General features: G+C 35.9%; 1 protein-coding gene across 4 annotated transcripts in view; it reads left to right on the forward strand.

Annotated features, from left to right (window-relative positions):
* TANC1 (tetratricopeptide repeat, ankyrin repeat and coiled-coil containing 1) overlaps nucleotides 1–15363 on the forward strand; it is a gene marked incomplete at its 3' end in the record, with an annotated part of 96495 nt that overhangs the window by 72651 nt on the left and 8481 nt on the right. For all 4 annotated transcript variants that reach the window (XM_084289137.1, XM_084289136.1, XM_084289138.1 and 1 more), the window contains 9 exons: nucleotides 1244–1352; nucleotides 1577–1699; nucleotides 2559–2795; nucleotides 5874–6059; nucleotides 7479–7557; nucleotides 11602–11735; nucleotides 12228–12351; nucleotides 12469–12644; nucleotides 15059–15191. In XM_084289137.1, the coding sequence (XP_084145263.1) occupies nucleotides 1244–1352; nucleotides 1577–1699; nucleotides 2559–2795; nucleotides 5874–6059; nucleotides 7479–7557; nucleotides 11602–11735; nucleotides 12228–12351; nucleotides 12469–12644; nucleotides 15059–15191 (1301 nt within the window). The remainder of the gene's footprint in view (nucleotides 1–1243; nucleotides 1353–1576; nucleotides 1700–2558; nucleotides 2796–5873; nucleotides 6060–7478; nucleotides 7558–11601; nucleotides 11736–12227; nucleotides 12352–12468; nucleotides 12645–15058; nucleotides 15192–15363) is intronic.

Here is a 15363-nt window from a genome sequence, read left to right on the forward strand (position 1 = left end):
AGCAGCATTTGGGCTCAATTTCCATATTTTTTTGTTTCTACAAAAGAAAAATTGACACTGACTTATAAAATTATTACAGACCCAAGACTTCTCTGTGCTTTGGAGAGTGGGCTTAACAAAAAACATTTCAGCAGGCAGAATTATCAGGTTTACAGACTGTTTGGCCCATGCTGTCTTGTGACATTGCTAGGTGCACTCTGGGCCAGCTGAATACGTCATGTACAACGCATGCTCTTAACAGAAAGACTTGTTTCCAAGTTTTACTTAAAGCTGCCCTTTATGAAAAATTATGTTCAGAAATGTGTGAAGATGATATGAGAAGCCCTGCCCCAGCTTCATCAGCAAAACAATTTCTGAGTTAGCATATGGTCAATTGTCCTATTATAGTATGTGATCAGATTAATGTATGGTATGTGGCATACCTCAGGGTTATGCCATTTCCACACTTTGCTAGAACACCAACTACTGTAGATGTAGAATAACTAAATACACAATTTATATCAAATTTTGAAAGGATTCGAGTTTTTCACTTCTAAAAAAAATTGGATTTTATCTGAGGTACCTGCAGTTTGTGACTGTAAGATGAAACATGTACAAAAGGGGGAGCAGTATGCAAGTCAGTGTCTAAAGCTGCATCAAATCTGACAATAGGTTTTATGTTAGGTGACAATAGAGAAGTAATAAGAGTATATTTCAAATGTGAAATCTCCGTTTTTTCTCTGTTAAATCTTTGTGAAAATAATTTCATACAGACATGATGACTAAAACAACAAACAAACAAACAAAACAGAAGCAGCTCCTATCTTTTGATAAATTACGACAACCGTTACAGATATTTCCATATGTTGTATGTTACTTGGAAAGCTGCAACAGTCAAGATGGCTGTGATATCATTTGGTTTTGAGAATGCCATCTGCAAACTACCAGTCTTGCAGGCTTCAGTGAAGTGTCATGATTTGATAGAGGTTTTTTTTAATGATCAGTTGTTTAAAATCAGGTTGCTATTCAATTTGTTTGAATAAGTGAACTAGCTGTACTTAACATAGTTGCTTTCTACACTGGTGAAGGTTTGGATAGCCATTAGAAAATTTGCCTTTCCTGATATTTGAACATCTAATTATTTAAAGCAAGTTATATGGATGTTTCAGTAGTCTGATAAAGAAAATCAAGGTGTGCATGTTAGAATATTTACTGAAAGTGTACTTAAAACACAGTTCTTTTTCAATCCCATTCTTTTTACTAGGAATGGACATGCTCTGTTGGCTTTCATGTTTTCTCGACAAGAGGGAAAGTTAAACCGCCAACAAACTATGGAACTTGGTCATCATATACTTAAAGCTCACATATTTAAGGTAAAGCTGATAGCTTAATAGTTTTCATGATCTTAATGAATTGATGTGTCTTAGAGATTCTCATCTGAGTTGCTTTAATAATTTGTTAGAATCTTATACAAAATACTTGAGATTGTTACCAGGGTTAACAAATATATGTTAGTTCTCTTTATACTGATGAGATATAGCTATAAATAGTATTTGTAATACTATAAATAGATTTTCTGTTATATCATTTCTGCTAGGGTCTCAGTAAAAGGACTGGAATTTCTTCCAGTCAACTTCAAGCCTTATGGATTGGTTATAGTACTGACGGACTTTCTGCAGCCCTTGCTTCTTTGAGGAACATTTATACACCCAATGTGAAGGTAAGAAAATAAGCATTCATGTACTGCTCCATCTGCCACTGTTGCAGTAACTCTGTTAATGTTGAAATTAATGTAACAGATAAGAAGAAAACAAAAGCACCATGTATCTGTAAAAGAACTCCTTTATAATGAGTCTGCATGTACTTTTTGAAGTTGTTGTTCGTTTTTCCTTAATAGTTTTGATGGAAAGGATTTCACCTTGATTTTGGTGTAGCCATGTTCTGTTACGTAAGTAAGCATGTGGATGCATTTTCAGGATGTCAAAGGTACCACCTAATTTTCTGGGCAGAGTTCAGACACATTTTCTTGTATGGGGAAGTACTGTGAGAGTAAAAAGATGTAAAATGCTAGAGTTTTGCTTTATTATTTGAATGCTTGGATCGTGGATAGGGAAAGCCAAGCTTACAAGTTGCAATTTTAGCCAACTGGTAGGTGTTTTGATTGAAAATTTGCTTGTGTACGCATGTGCATGCACTCCCAATATTTTTGAAATATTTTTTGTGCAATTTGATTTACATAAATGAGGTCAGTTACATAAATTTGCATAGTAACCCAAATAAAAGCTTCAAAAATAATACTGTTACAATGGATGAATTTGTGGTGACAGCGTGGTGAGTTTCAGGGGATAGGTAGATCTTATATTAAGAATACATAGTTAAGTGGTACAATAATTAATTTGTTAGCAAATGATTTATAATTTTTTGTTGTTGCCATATATGTGGTAATGCCAATGCCTGGCAATAAAATCTGCAGGAAAATTAAGGAGTAACATAGAAGGATCTGAATGAAGACTTCAAAGTCATTTAACAATTCAAGCCAAATCTGAGGTAAAAATGGTTTTGTTTAAATTAAATTTTAGGTGAGTCGGCTGCTGATTTTGGCAGGAGCAAACGTGAATTACAGGACTGAAGTACTAAATAATGCTCCAGTGCTGTGTGTTCAGTCACACCTTGGACATGAAGAAGTGGTCACTCTTTTACTAGAATTTGGAGCTGCTATTGATGGAACATCAGAAAATGGAATGACTCCGCTTAGTTATGCAGCAGCTGCAGGTCACATGAATATAGTTTCACTGCTGTGCAAAAAGGGTGCAAAGGTAAGCTGATGTGCAAAGATTGCAATGCTTGCAGGGAAAAAAAAAAGAAAAAAAGCAAGGGCCTAAGAAAATTATTGTTGATTACATAATTATATACTAACATAATTAATACAGACATTCAGAGCATTTAAAAAAATCCAGAACATGTACGCAGACTTTTTCAACAGAGCATTTTCGTTCTGATCATCTCCATGCCTAATTTTTCATGCATTAGTAATTCCTCTGAAGTTAATAGGACTACACATATACCAGATGTCAAAACATTTGCATTACTATTGCTTAGAAATCCAATTATGAAATGCCAACGTTTACCATCAAAATGTAGCCAAAAATACTACAAGTTTTGTTACGGCAGTGGGCAGGAGTAGCAAAGGGGAGCATTTACAAAGGCTGACTTTGCCTTGTGAAAGTAATTGTCTGCTCAGCTGAGGCAAGTGTATTTATTCAGAAGGGATTTCATGGCAACTGTATGTAGCTAAGCTTCTACCCTTATCCCTTATTAACTAGACAAGGGACACTAGTCTCCTAATCAGGCTTTGTGAGTAGCAGTAATGAGAAAGGAAGATGTATTAACTGGAAACCATGCCGTTTTGGTATTAAGAGTCATAGAATCATAGTATCATTAAGGTTGGAAAAGACCTCCAAGATCTAGTCCAACTGTCTTCCTACAGATAAAATCACCCACTAAACCACGTCCACCAGTACAACATCCAACCATTCCTTAAACACCCCCAGGGATGGTGACACCACCATCTCCCTGGGCAACCTGTTCCCATGCCTAACCACTCTCTGAGAAGAAATTTCTACTAATTTCCAACCTGAACCTCCCCTGGTGCAACTTGGGGCTGTTCCCTCTTGTCCTATCAGATACGTGTGCGAAGAGGCTCCTCACAACTTCATTTCAGGTAGCTGTAGAGAGCAATAAGGTCTCCCCTGAGCCTCCTCTTCTACAGACTAAAAGAGTCATGGAGTAGTATTTTTCATTATTTAGTATTTTTATTTCTCAGTGTTGAGTGGTAGCCAACAAATAGGAGATTCCAGCTAGAAAGTTACAGGAGAAATGAGGAAGCAAGCCAAACTACAGGAAAAGAGTATGAAAGACAGTTGTTCTTGTTAATTGAAGTGCAAAAGTAAGGACAAGATGAGATCATTTGAGACAGGAGTAGCATAGTGAAGACATGGAATGGAAGAAGAAACAAAACTGTCACCGCTTAGAAAAAGGTGCTATCCAAGAGCAAAGAATGAATGAGTTTAAAGTTTGAAATGGAGATGTTTCAGAGCTTACAAGACCAGTGAGAAGTAGAATTTATTTTTTAAAGATATTTTTGTTCCCTTTTTTTTTTTTTCCCCTTGCTATTACTGTGTTAAATTCTGAGCAAGTAGGTAAAAATGATAGGATTTTCTTGATGTAAGTTGTAAGTTGTAGTTTTGCAGGTATGGATAACTTAAAACCTAGTTGCTGGCTATATTTAAAAGAGGGTAGGGGAAGGTCTTTTAACAGGTATCTGCACCGTTTTTAAAAGTAGGGAGCCCCTAACTTTGCATCATTTTGGGAACAGTCTTCAAATTATTTTTTTGTCTTCTTGAAATAACATTAGAATATATTTTGTAAACTAAGTAACTAAATAAATAAATCAGCCCTGTTTGTATATCATGTTTTGCCCTGATAAAGTGCAACAGACTTTCCACATGAGAGTTTGCTGCTGCTGTGAAATGAGTACCATTGTAGTGCAGTTTGCAATGAAATCATAGAATAGAATAGAATAGAATAGAATAGAATAGAACAGAACAGAACAGAACAGAACTTTTGGAGATCATCTAGTCCAACATAGGGCCAGCTAGTGCAAGTTTCCCAGGACTGTGTTCAGCCAGCTTTTGAATATCTGCAACGATGAGAGCCTCACAACCACTTGCAACAACCTGTGCTAGTGTTTGACTACCCTTCAGCAAAACAAAGTATTTGTGTGTGTGTTTAGGTGAAATTTTATGTTTTTAATTTGTGACCATTGCCTGTTTTCCTGCCACTGGCCACTACTACTAACTACTCGCTCTCTGAGACATCTCTTCCCCCCAGGCTAAGCAATTCTGTCTCTCTCTGCCTCTCCTTATGTGACAGATGTTCCAGTTCCTTAAACATCTTAGTGGCCCTTTGTGTACTTGCCCCAGTATGTCTGTACCATTCTTATATTGGAGAGCCCAGGAATGTACACAATACTGCAGATGTGGACTCGGTGTTGAGTAGAGGATTGCTTCCCTCAACCTGCTCATAACATTCTTCCCCATGCAGCCAGTCAGTCCCCACTGTGTACTGATGCCTAGGGTTATTCCTTCCCAGCTGGCAGATTTTTTTTACACTTCCCTTTGTTGAACTTCAAGATTCCTCCCACCCCGGTTCTCTGGCCTGTTGAGATCTATCAGAATGGCAGCACAATCATTTCGCATATTAACGAGACCTCCACGTTTTTTTATCATCTGTACACGTGGTGAAGTTGCACTCTGTCCTATCATATAGGTCACTGATGAAGATCCTAAACAGAATTGGACCCAGTGTGGATTGCTGGAGTATTCCTCTAATGAGTTGTCTCTAGGTGGACTTTGAGCTGCTGATCACAACCCTCTAGGCCCGTCCATTCAGCCAGTTTTAGGTCCACCTCACTGTGAGCTATATGTAACCTGTAACCATTGGCTTGTCCATGACAGTGTTATGGGAAATGATGTCAGAAGGCTTACTAAAGCTGAGGTAGATAACGTACACAGCTCTGCCCTCATCTGCCAATCTAGTACTTCATTGTAGAGGACAATCGGATAGGTTAAGCATGATTTCCCCTTCATAAATCCATGCTGACTGTTCCCAATCAGCAGTTTGTCCCACGTGCATATGGAATGATTTCCAGGATTAGTTTCTTCATCACCTTCCCAGTGATTGAGGTAAGGCTGTTTGGCCAGTAATTCCCCAGATCTTCCCTCTTTCTTTCCTTGAAAATAGGATTACATTTGTTCTCTTCCAGTCCTTGGGACCTTCTGTCAGTGACCTTTCAGTATACTTTTTAACTCTGAACATTATTGTTTCCAATGCAGGCTGACTATCTAGATAAGAAAGGGCAGTGTGCTTTGGTCCACAGTGCATTGAGAGGGCACTGTGATATCCTTAAATACCTGCTTGATGTTGTTTGGATAGCTTCCTCTCAAGAACAAAATTCACTGAGAAAAAGACAGGCGCTGCAGCAAGCACTGACAGCAGCTTCCAGTATGGGACACTATCAGGTAGGTTGATAATTGGAATATTTCCAAATCTGTTTGAATTAATCAGAATTAAGCAATAGTGTTGTGACTATAAAAAAAGAAAAAAAAGTTTGGAAAACAGACTTGTTGAAATTTTAGATGTTTTTAGTAGTATGTGTTCTTATCAACTGTTTTAAATGCTGTGGTTAATTACCCAATAAAATGAATTACTTGAAGATTTTGTCAGTGTGTAATTTTGTCTTTGTTCCTCACTGTTCTTGAAGTTGTACTAAATCTCTAGTGGTAATGATAATATGCTGTATCAGTGATCCACTGTAGTATGTTTCTACCCTAGGTAGAATATTTTCATGAAATAAAAATATATATATATATGCTGAAAGAACTGGCTTATTTAACTTTGCAGAGACAGTATAACAAATTGTGTTGTTATAGTATTGGTTGTAGAGTATAACAAATCATATTTTGCACATGCATACTTAACTTTTTACCCTGGTGCACACCTCAAGTTACAAATCAGCTTAATTTAGCTTAATATTAATTATGCACAGAGATCCAAACTTCTGTCTTGTATATTACTAAAGAAGTGATCCTCAGCAGTGAGGTATTATTCAGCAATAGGAACACTAGAAGTAAACATATGAGAAAATACTAAAATGCTGTAGATATTCAGATCTTCTCTTTACTGGGAAAATAAATCTTAACCTTGAGATATAAGTCATCAGTAAGTATAGATATATAAATAAAGATCACACTAGGTTGATGTAATTATCAGTTAATAACTTACATGATGTGCCAAAAGTGGAAGCTTAAAATCTCTTAAATAAAACCATGTTGATACTAATTTTAAAATAAAAATCTAATTTAAAAAAATGATGTAGGATCAAGATTCTTATATTTGAAGTTGTTTATATGATTCAAACAGAAATGTCTCAGTACAATTAATTTGTCATATAAGCCATGCGGTCTCAGTATAAATTTAAGGATTGTGAACTATGATTAACTTGAATTAATGATTAATTCTTTCACTTTTGTAAAATTTCTTGTTTGCTATCCACTGATGAAAGTGAAAGCAGCCGACTCCTGAATAGTTAGCAAAATTGATTGTATCCATCATAAACACTTCTTCATATCTAAAAATGGCTATCTATTTTGTAGGACAAAAAGACGGCTTGTTCTTAGCTAGAAAAAAGGCGTGTTTCATTAATTTTGAATAAATTCTGGCATTTCAAATGTTAGTGTTTTCCTTGCATTCTGTATAATGCTTCTCATTCTTTCAGTTCTACTAAAAATCATACTGAACTTGCTTTGGTAGATTATGAACAATATTAATTTTCTTTGATTCGTATGCATAAAGAGGTAAGCACTATTTTGCTTATTAGTATAGGTTGCAAGTGACAAATTGATGATTTTTCTGTGACTAATTACATCTGATTTTGACAGGTGGTTTGTTTCATCTTGACTATTGTAAAGGAGCATGAAATTGACATCAATGACACTGATGCCTTGTGGGGAGAAACAGGTATTTCTCTTCTAATTTTTTCTCAAATTGGAGTTGCTCACTTAAGACAAGGGTTCTTTGGTTTTTATTTTCTATGGTAAAAGTCATGGGAACATACCAGTTTTCACAATTAAATGACATTTGTAAGCGTAAGTGCAGACCTACTTACCTCACGGATTGAAAGGAGGAGTTATTTTGTATTAAACTTACCATAAATTAGTGACTTTCTAATTAAACTGCAAATTGTCCTTGGAACTACAGTGCTTCAAGTTTCAGGATAGAGTTTCATACAATTATCTGTATGAAAAATTCTTTTTTTTTTTTTAATCTTGTTTGCAGGGAATGGTAGGCAATTGCCTCCTTCATTGTAGGTAGGCAGCGAATGAAAATATTTGCCTTTGTACATTTGGCAAATGCCAGATTTCTTTTCTAAAGATGCACAGTAAACTATGCAACCTGCAGCTGAATGTTTTCATTTGTTACCATACAAGTACCATTTCCCTTAATGGTATTCCCTAAATAGCTGAGGGAGTGAGCAGGTGGGAAGCAGCCTCTTTTAATGATTCCAAGTAGCCTCTTCATGTACTGGAGAAGCAAATGTTCTTTGCTTTTATGCATATACCAAATGCAAATACAGTGAGTTCCAAAAAAAAAAAAAAAAAGTACAGTTTCTTAAAGACTTTCTAAATTCATCTTCCCTTAATATTTTCTTTTCAAAGTTTTGTATTCAGATTCTTTCTTAATGGACTGGGAATCCTTACTCATTAAGCTAGTGCTTCCTTATGCAGTCCTAACTTTTGATGGAGGTGAAGATCTGAGTCCAAACAACTACAAGCAATTCCCTTTGTCACTTCTATGCTGAGATAGAAAATAGTAAGTTTGGGCCAAACAAAACATTTAGAATCAAAATAGCCACAGGATTAGCTTTACTTGAAATATCACTCTTCACTTACTGAACGTAAGAAATTTGTGTGAAAAGGGTGCTAATTTATATGCTGTTGGAATCTCGCATTTTTGCATGTGTGGTCGAGCTTGCGTATGGATTGTACTGTTTGGTTCTTTCGCTGTTCATTTTATAAAATGTTATTGTGGTATGGAACTGGATGGGACAAAACTTTAGAAGTACATGGCAGATGGAGTGAAGAGCAGTGTGTTTTGTGAGTATCTGTTTTAAAGGAGGAAAATCCATCACACCTTGAAAAAGCTTTCATGTTGTAACATGTTTAGGAATAGCTTAATTCCTGTTCGTGTATTTGTAGTGCTGTTATCTACATGATTGAATCCTGAGTTGTTTCAGCTTACTGTAGAGCCTGTTTCAATAATGTTTCATATTGTGAGTCTTTCTGAGCAGAAAATAGCAAGAGATCATGGTGTCCATTCCCAGTATTTTATCACATTAGTGCAACTGAAGGGCATGTCTGTGTGGAGTAAAGGTTTGAGGCAAGTTCCGTAGAAAATTACAGACTACACCAAAAACAAATGACAAAAATATATTCTGAGAAAAGCTCGTGTCATTAAAAGTATCATAGAAACAAAGCATGAATGAAAAGATAATTCAGTAAGTGGATGAATAAGGCTGGCATAATTGGCAGGGTGTATAGGGTATGTATATCAAAGGAATAATAGGGAAGATATGAATAAAATGTAACATAATAATTTGGGAAGAGGTGTAGTACAGCATAATATTTTCGAGTTAAAATAGAGCTCTTAATGTAAAACAGTGATGGCTTGCAGAGGGGAGTTGTTGCATGCAAGGATATTTCAGTCCAGTGATGCTAAGTCATGATACAAGCTTGACGTAAAGGAATTACAAAGGAAATGAAAGAAAGCTTTCTACAAGCATTGCCAATGCAAATGTCATGCTACAGAACATTGAAGGTAGTCAGTTAAACACACAAGTTTTATTTATAAAGCATTCTTTTTGTAGACTGTATGAAATTTAATGTGTCAGCTTATTTAAAAAATAATACTTCAGAAACACACTGATACTCAAAAAAAAAATCCAGGATTAACCTCTACAAGGTGTTTTTAGTTCTCGATTAAGTACAGTTTAATGATTTTTCTGTTGCACTTGTTGGTTTCTGCAAACTGCTGTCTCTAATTTACAGTCTTGTTTCCAAATAGCTTTCCAAATTGTCTTATTTCAGACACAAAAACATCATTTTTTTCTACTAATTACAGTTTCTCTCTGACATTGTTGGCTACAGATCAAAAATTTGTCAAACTCTTTTTCTTTCAGCTTAATTGGCTGCTCTTACAGCTTCTGTTCTACATCAGCTGCTTGTTTAGCTCTTCATTTAAATTCTTTCCTTCTTTATTAGGGCAGAGTGGGCCGTGCTTTTGTAGAGTACCACTAGGTGATTTCTTCTAGTAGAATAGTCAGAATTCCTGAGCAGGGTTCAGTCATGATGTTCTTTTAAACACTCTGTGAGAATTCTTTAGTTTTCTTACACTTGAATAAAGTATAGGGTAGTTCTATTGTTGCTCTAATGTTAGTTACACTGTAAGCTAAAAAGCTGGATTGGTCTCTTCTCCCAAGCATCAAGTGATAAGACAAGGGGAAATGGCCTTAAGTGGTGCCAGGGAAGGTTGGGGTTGAATGTTAGGAGATATTTCTTCACTGAAAAGGTTGTGAAGTATTGAAACAGGCTGCCCAAAGAAGTGGTTTGTCACCATTCATGGAGGTCTTCCAAAAACATGTAGACGTAGAACACAGTGACATGGTTTAGTGGTGAACTTGGTATTGCTAGGTTAAAGTTTGGACTAGATGATCTTAGAGGTCTTTTCCAGCCTAAGTGATTGTATTAGTGAGTCAAGAATGGATGAGCTAGGTATTCATACAATCATAGATTGGTTTGGGTTGGAAAGAACCATAAAGATTCACCCTCCATGCTGTGGGCAGTGACACCTTCCAATAGATCAGGTTGCCCAATCTAGACATGTCCTTGAACACTTCCAGGAATAGGGCATCAGCAACTTCTGTTTTTGTTCTTTTTTTTTTTATTGTTGCTTAAAAAAAATAAATGAATTTACTACTTGAAGTGTTGGTAATTTCATTTACTTTCATTATCTGTTGGAATTTTTAAAATCTAATTTACCATATTTAGAAATTCTAAAAAAGATTTCTAATAAATACAGAATTTGACCCCCTTTTTATTTAAAAATGCTGTCTTAGGATTTAGAAAATGGAGAGGTGAATCCTTTGCTGATTCTTGCAGAAGCTAGCACATGAATCCATTTTCAAAACAGTGTTAACATTACTGATGAGGCTGATAAAAAAATCAAGCATCGTGTGGCTACTACACTTTATAAAGAGATCAAGAACAGAATCATTCTTGTTAACATACACTGTCCAGCTCAAAAACAGGTCTCAAAGGCAAATGAGAACATTTGTCTTTTGTGTGCTGTAAAATGTGCAGTAATACCTTGAAGCCTAAAGCAAGGACTAACGTAGGAAGCAGAAGTATTGATTGATTACCTACTCTATTTTTCCTGATGAAAAACAGGGAAAACAATTTTAACTAGTGCAGAATTAAGCTAAATTGTCTGAGTAACAGATTTTCTGCATAAATCTAAATATCTGCTGTTTGGTAATACATCACTGCCTGGTATTGAGTAAACAGTGCTTTAGTTAGTTACAGTCCCTTTGCTAAATCCCAGAACTGTTATCATCTTCACCTTTGGGAAGGGCCTGAGGGAAAAAGAAGCAGCTTTCCTCTCCTGAAGAAAAAAATAGTGAAAAAGGAACTATAACTGTCTTAAATCTTAAAGAGAAGCCTACCTGTCTATCCTAAATTTTCATAATGAATCCCTTTAACCTACAAGGTATGTACATGTTGTATTTGTTATCTTTGAGAATTACCTTTTTATTTAAGAGAATGTCTTTGGCTTTTTGACTTAATCTGATTGTGACTAATACATTTATAGTCTGAGAGTAGATATGAAATATCTTGTGGAACAGCTGAGTTGAAAAAAACTGGGGATTCCTTAACACTTATATAATGTGCGTGTATCAAAGGAATTGTTAAAACAGCTAAGAGGTGTTGATGAAAATGCTTTCTTTAGCCCTGACAGCTGCTGCAGGAAGAGGAAAACTGGAAGTGTGCGAATTACTTCTCGAACATGGAGCGGTTGTGACAAGAGCTAATAGGAGGGGCATTCCTCCACTCTTCTGTGCAGTACGGCAGGGTCACTGGCAGGTCTGATGCATCTTCACAAACTAATGTACTGATACGGAAACTGTCTTTGATTTCCCCTGTTTCTAGTCCTGTAATAAGTCAGTGTAAATTTTGTAATGTGCATTTGCATCAACTTCTAAGGGACATATTCAGAAGTTTATTTTTTAATTTACCAGTTCAAGAATATATCAGCGGTATGCCAACCTTAATTGTAATATTCCTTAAAAATAATATATGGAATTTAAAACACTTTATTTCGTGGGCCAAGAACAGAGACAATTTCATATCCACTAGACTGCATCTGTATTTAATGGGGAGAGACCCTTAGAGCCTTCTTCATACTTGCCACTCCCATCAACAGAAAGTCCTGATTTGCAAACAGTTAAGAGTTGAGTGGGATTTCTAAATTATTGCTATAAAGAACACCTTAGTCTTCTCCTGTAGAAGTTCATTATGGCAAAAATTTAAATTTACCAATTTATTTTCAATAGTGTTTTTTTTCTCCTATTTCAGATTGCTAAACTTCTTCTGAAACATGGGTCTGATGTAAATTTAAGTGACAAACAAGGCAGAACTCCACTTATGGTGGCTTCTTGTGAAGGACATTTGAGCACTGTGGAATTTCTCCTTTCTGAAGGTAGAAAATAACTGTTTCAATGCTCAATGGCTGTTCCAGAAACTGCATCTATATGAGTTGAGTAATTTTGCATATTAAACAGGACATCTTCATTACAAAGTTGATTTTCATTTTTAGGTGCAGCAATTTCATCTCTGGACAAAGAAGGACTGTCAGCTTTGAGCTGGGCATGTCTAAAAGGCCACAGGGAAGTGGTTCAGTATTTAGTTGAGAAAGGTGCAGCAACTGATCAGACAGACAAAAATGGACGAACACCTTTAGACCTGGCAGCTTTTTATGGAGATGCTGATATTGTAAGTAGAGCTTAATAGCAGAAAAACTAAGCATGTATTGAATTTTCACAATATGAAAGAAAATTAAAAAATAAAAATTAAAAAAATTAAAAATTGCCAACCACAATAGAAAGGAAACCTACGCAAGTAGTTAAGATGGTGGTACCACTAATGTCTTGACTGTAGTAGGAGTGTTTACTCTGAAGAGCATTTTCTAGATAAGGCTTTAGTACCAAGGTACTTGTGATGTAAAGTCCAGCATTACGCATGTATAAATGATGTTTTAAATCTTAATAAAAAGTAGCATAATTTCTATGTTGGATGAACTGGAATTAAAAAATAAATAAATAAAATGGCTGGGGGATGCGATGTGAGAGGAAAATTTTCTTCTGCCTTCGCTAATCAATCAAGGTAACCAGACAGGATCCCAGTCAGTTGGTTACCTTAGTGGAACAGAGACACCAAGAGAGACTCAGAAAGAAGAATAATATTGCCAGAAAGGATTAAAGGTTCTACTTCTCCATTATAATGCAGTATTACTTGTTCGCGATAATTATCTTACAAGCTGTTGCGTGACAGTGAGAGAACTGTTAGAAATCCATACAGTTTTCATCTTAGGAATGTCATGGCACTAAACACATTCCAACATTACTATCCAGTCTATAAATGTGGAAATACAAAGCCTGAGATGTTGAATCAGTTTTTCTGATTCTGAACTAGTTTGTTCCATAGGTCTTTTCAGAAAAAGGACAACTGAAATTCCTTTTTCTGGCTTGTAACTTTCTCACAATTTTTTCTCTAAATTATACAGTAAGTTTGTGATTCCCATAAATCTTTAAAAATACAGCCTTGGAAGTTATTGTATATTTTTGTTTTCATACTTCAAAACTCAGCAGTAAAGCACAGTTCAGAATCCTGTCCAGATAGGATTGTAATTTCAGCATGCTACATGGAAGAACACGTTCAGTCTACAAGCACTGTAAACAGATCCTACAGTTACCAGGGGATTAGAAACAATAGCATATGTAGCTTCTCAAACTCACCAGTATCTGTTTTTCTAGTTTGCATACACAAAATCCTGTTTCATAACAGCAGTTCTCGAATGAAAATGCTACCATATGGTGTAGTTTGCTTTAAGTTCCATTCTGCCTTTGTTAGAGTTAACTTAAAATTATAAATAAGTCCTTAGATTCTGAACTAGCTTTAACAAATTTCAGAAGTCACATCACAGAACTCTTCCTGCACCTGCAAGTGTTCTTCAGTAACACAGGTATATGAAGGGTTTTTTTCTTCCTGCTTGGAAATGAAGGGTATCAAGAGCTCTGTACATACCCTACTGTGGTTTATCGCACTGGAGTAGAAGCTGTGCCAAGGCTTCATATTGCTGAACAACCTGATCTTTGTGCTAAGGCAGAGATTATGCACAAGGCCAGCAGGTTATTGGTCTTGGGGGCCTGTCAATGGGAAGGATTGTTAAAATCTTTCTCTGTGCTAGATTACTGCCAATCATATTTAAGTAAGCAGTGGTTACACAAAAGGACTGTTGTTTACATCAAACCTGTCATTGCTGTAATTTCCTATATATTGCACTTTTAATTGCTGTTACTGATGAACAATTACTAGAATTACCCCATTGCTCTGGATACTTGGAAGCTGATGGTATCTGACATTTATATTGGTATCCTAAACTTTCTTTTTTGTCCATGCTGCATTTTACGTTTGTTATGTTTATGTTGGAAACTGCAGTGCTGGACTGTTGGGATAAATGGTTAAGAAATGAAGAAAATAACAAATGTTCTGTTTTTTTCTTGGTATAGAACAAGAAGCGGTCCCTCAGCACCATAACTTGTATTTAAAATGTTAACTAGAATGTTTTAAATATCTCACACAAGAATAGTTTGTGTATTTTCTTTTTATTGTATTTAAACAGCACTTTGTCCTATACTAGGAGCATATGCTGGTACTGCACTTCATGTTTGTTATCGTAGTCTTACAGAGTGCTTGAAGACTCTGGTAGTTGGCTGAAACCACAGGTCCTGCACTGCTACTGTTTTCATTTGAGCTTTACTGCCTTTTTGCTTAAGTAGCTGTCTGCATATCAGCAAGCAGAACATGAACAAAGCAGAGAACAAGCATGTGTTGTTTTCTTGACACAGGTACTTATGTGTCAGAATTTGGGTGTTTTTTTTTTTTTTGTTTGTTTGTTTGTTTTTTTTTAATTCATTAACTAGGAAAATGCTGCTCTTTGGTGTAGTTTGACAGTATAGCCATGTTGTCTTCAATGGATTCAGTTCAATGGATTTTAAGTGGCTTTATCATACTCAGGATATATTCAGTATACTTCAAGGAAGATTAGATGGTAGATTAAACATTTCACTGTTCTGCATCTCCTACCAAGAATAATGTTACAAGGCTTGTCTTATTTCTTTTTACAGGTGCAGTATTTGGTAGAGAGAGGAGCGATGATTGAGCATGTTGACCATAGTGGCATGCGGCCACTGGACAGAGCTATTGGGTGTCGTAATACATCAGTAGTGGTTATGCTCCTAAGAAAAGGAGCTAAATTAGGTTAGTAAACCTGATTATCTGCTCTGCTAGAATTGCTGTCACTTCTGTGAAGTCGATTTAATAAATAAATATTGAAGTGCGTGCTAGATTTTTGTAGGTAGTATGGTTTGCAGATGCCCACCCAAGAGAAATGAATTTCTTTCCTTGTTTTAGAGGTAGGCATTCAAGTCCT

Source organism: Netta rufina (assembly GCF_964035555.1).
Source record: "Netta rufina genome assembly, chromosome: 6".
Lineage (NCBI taxonomy): Eukaryota > Metazoa > Chordata > Aves > Anseriformes > Anatidae > Netta > Netta rufina.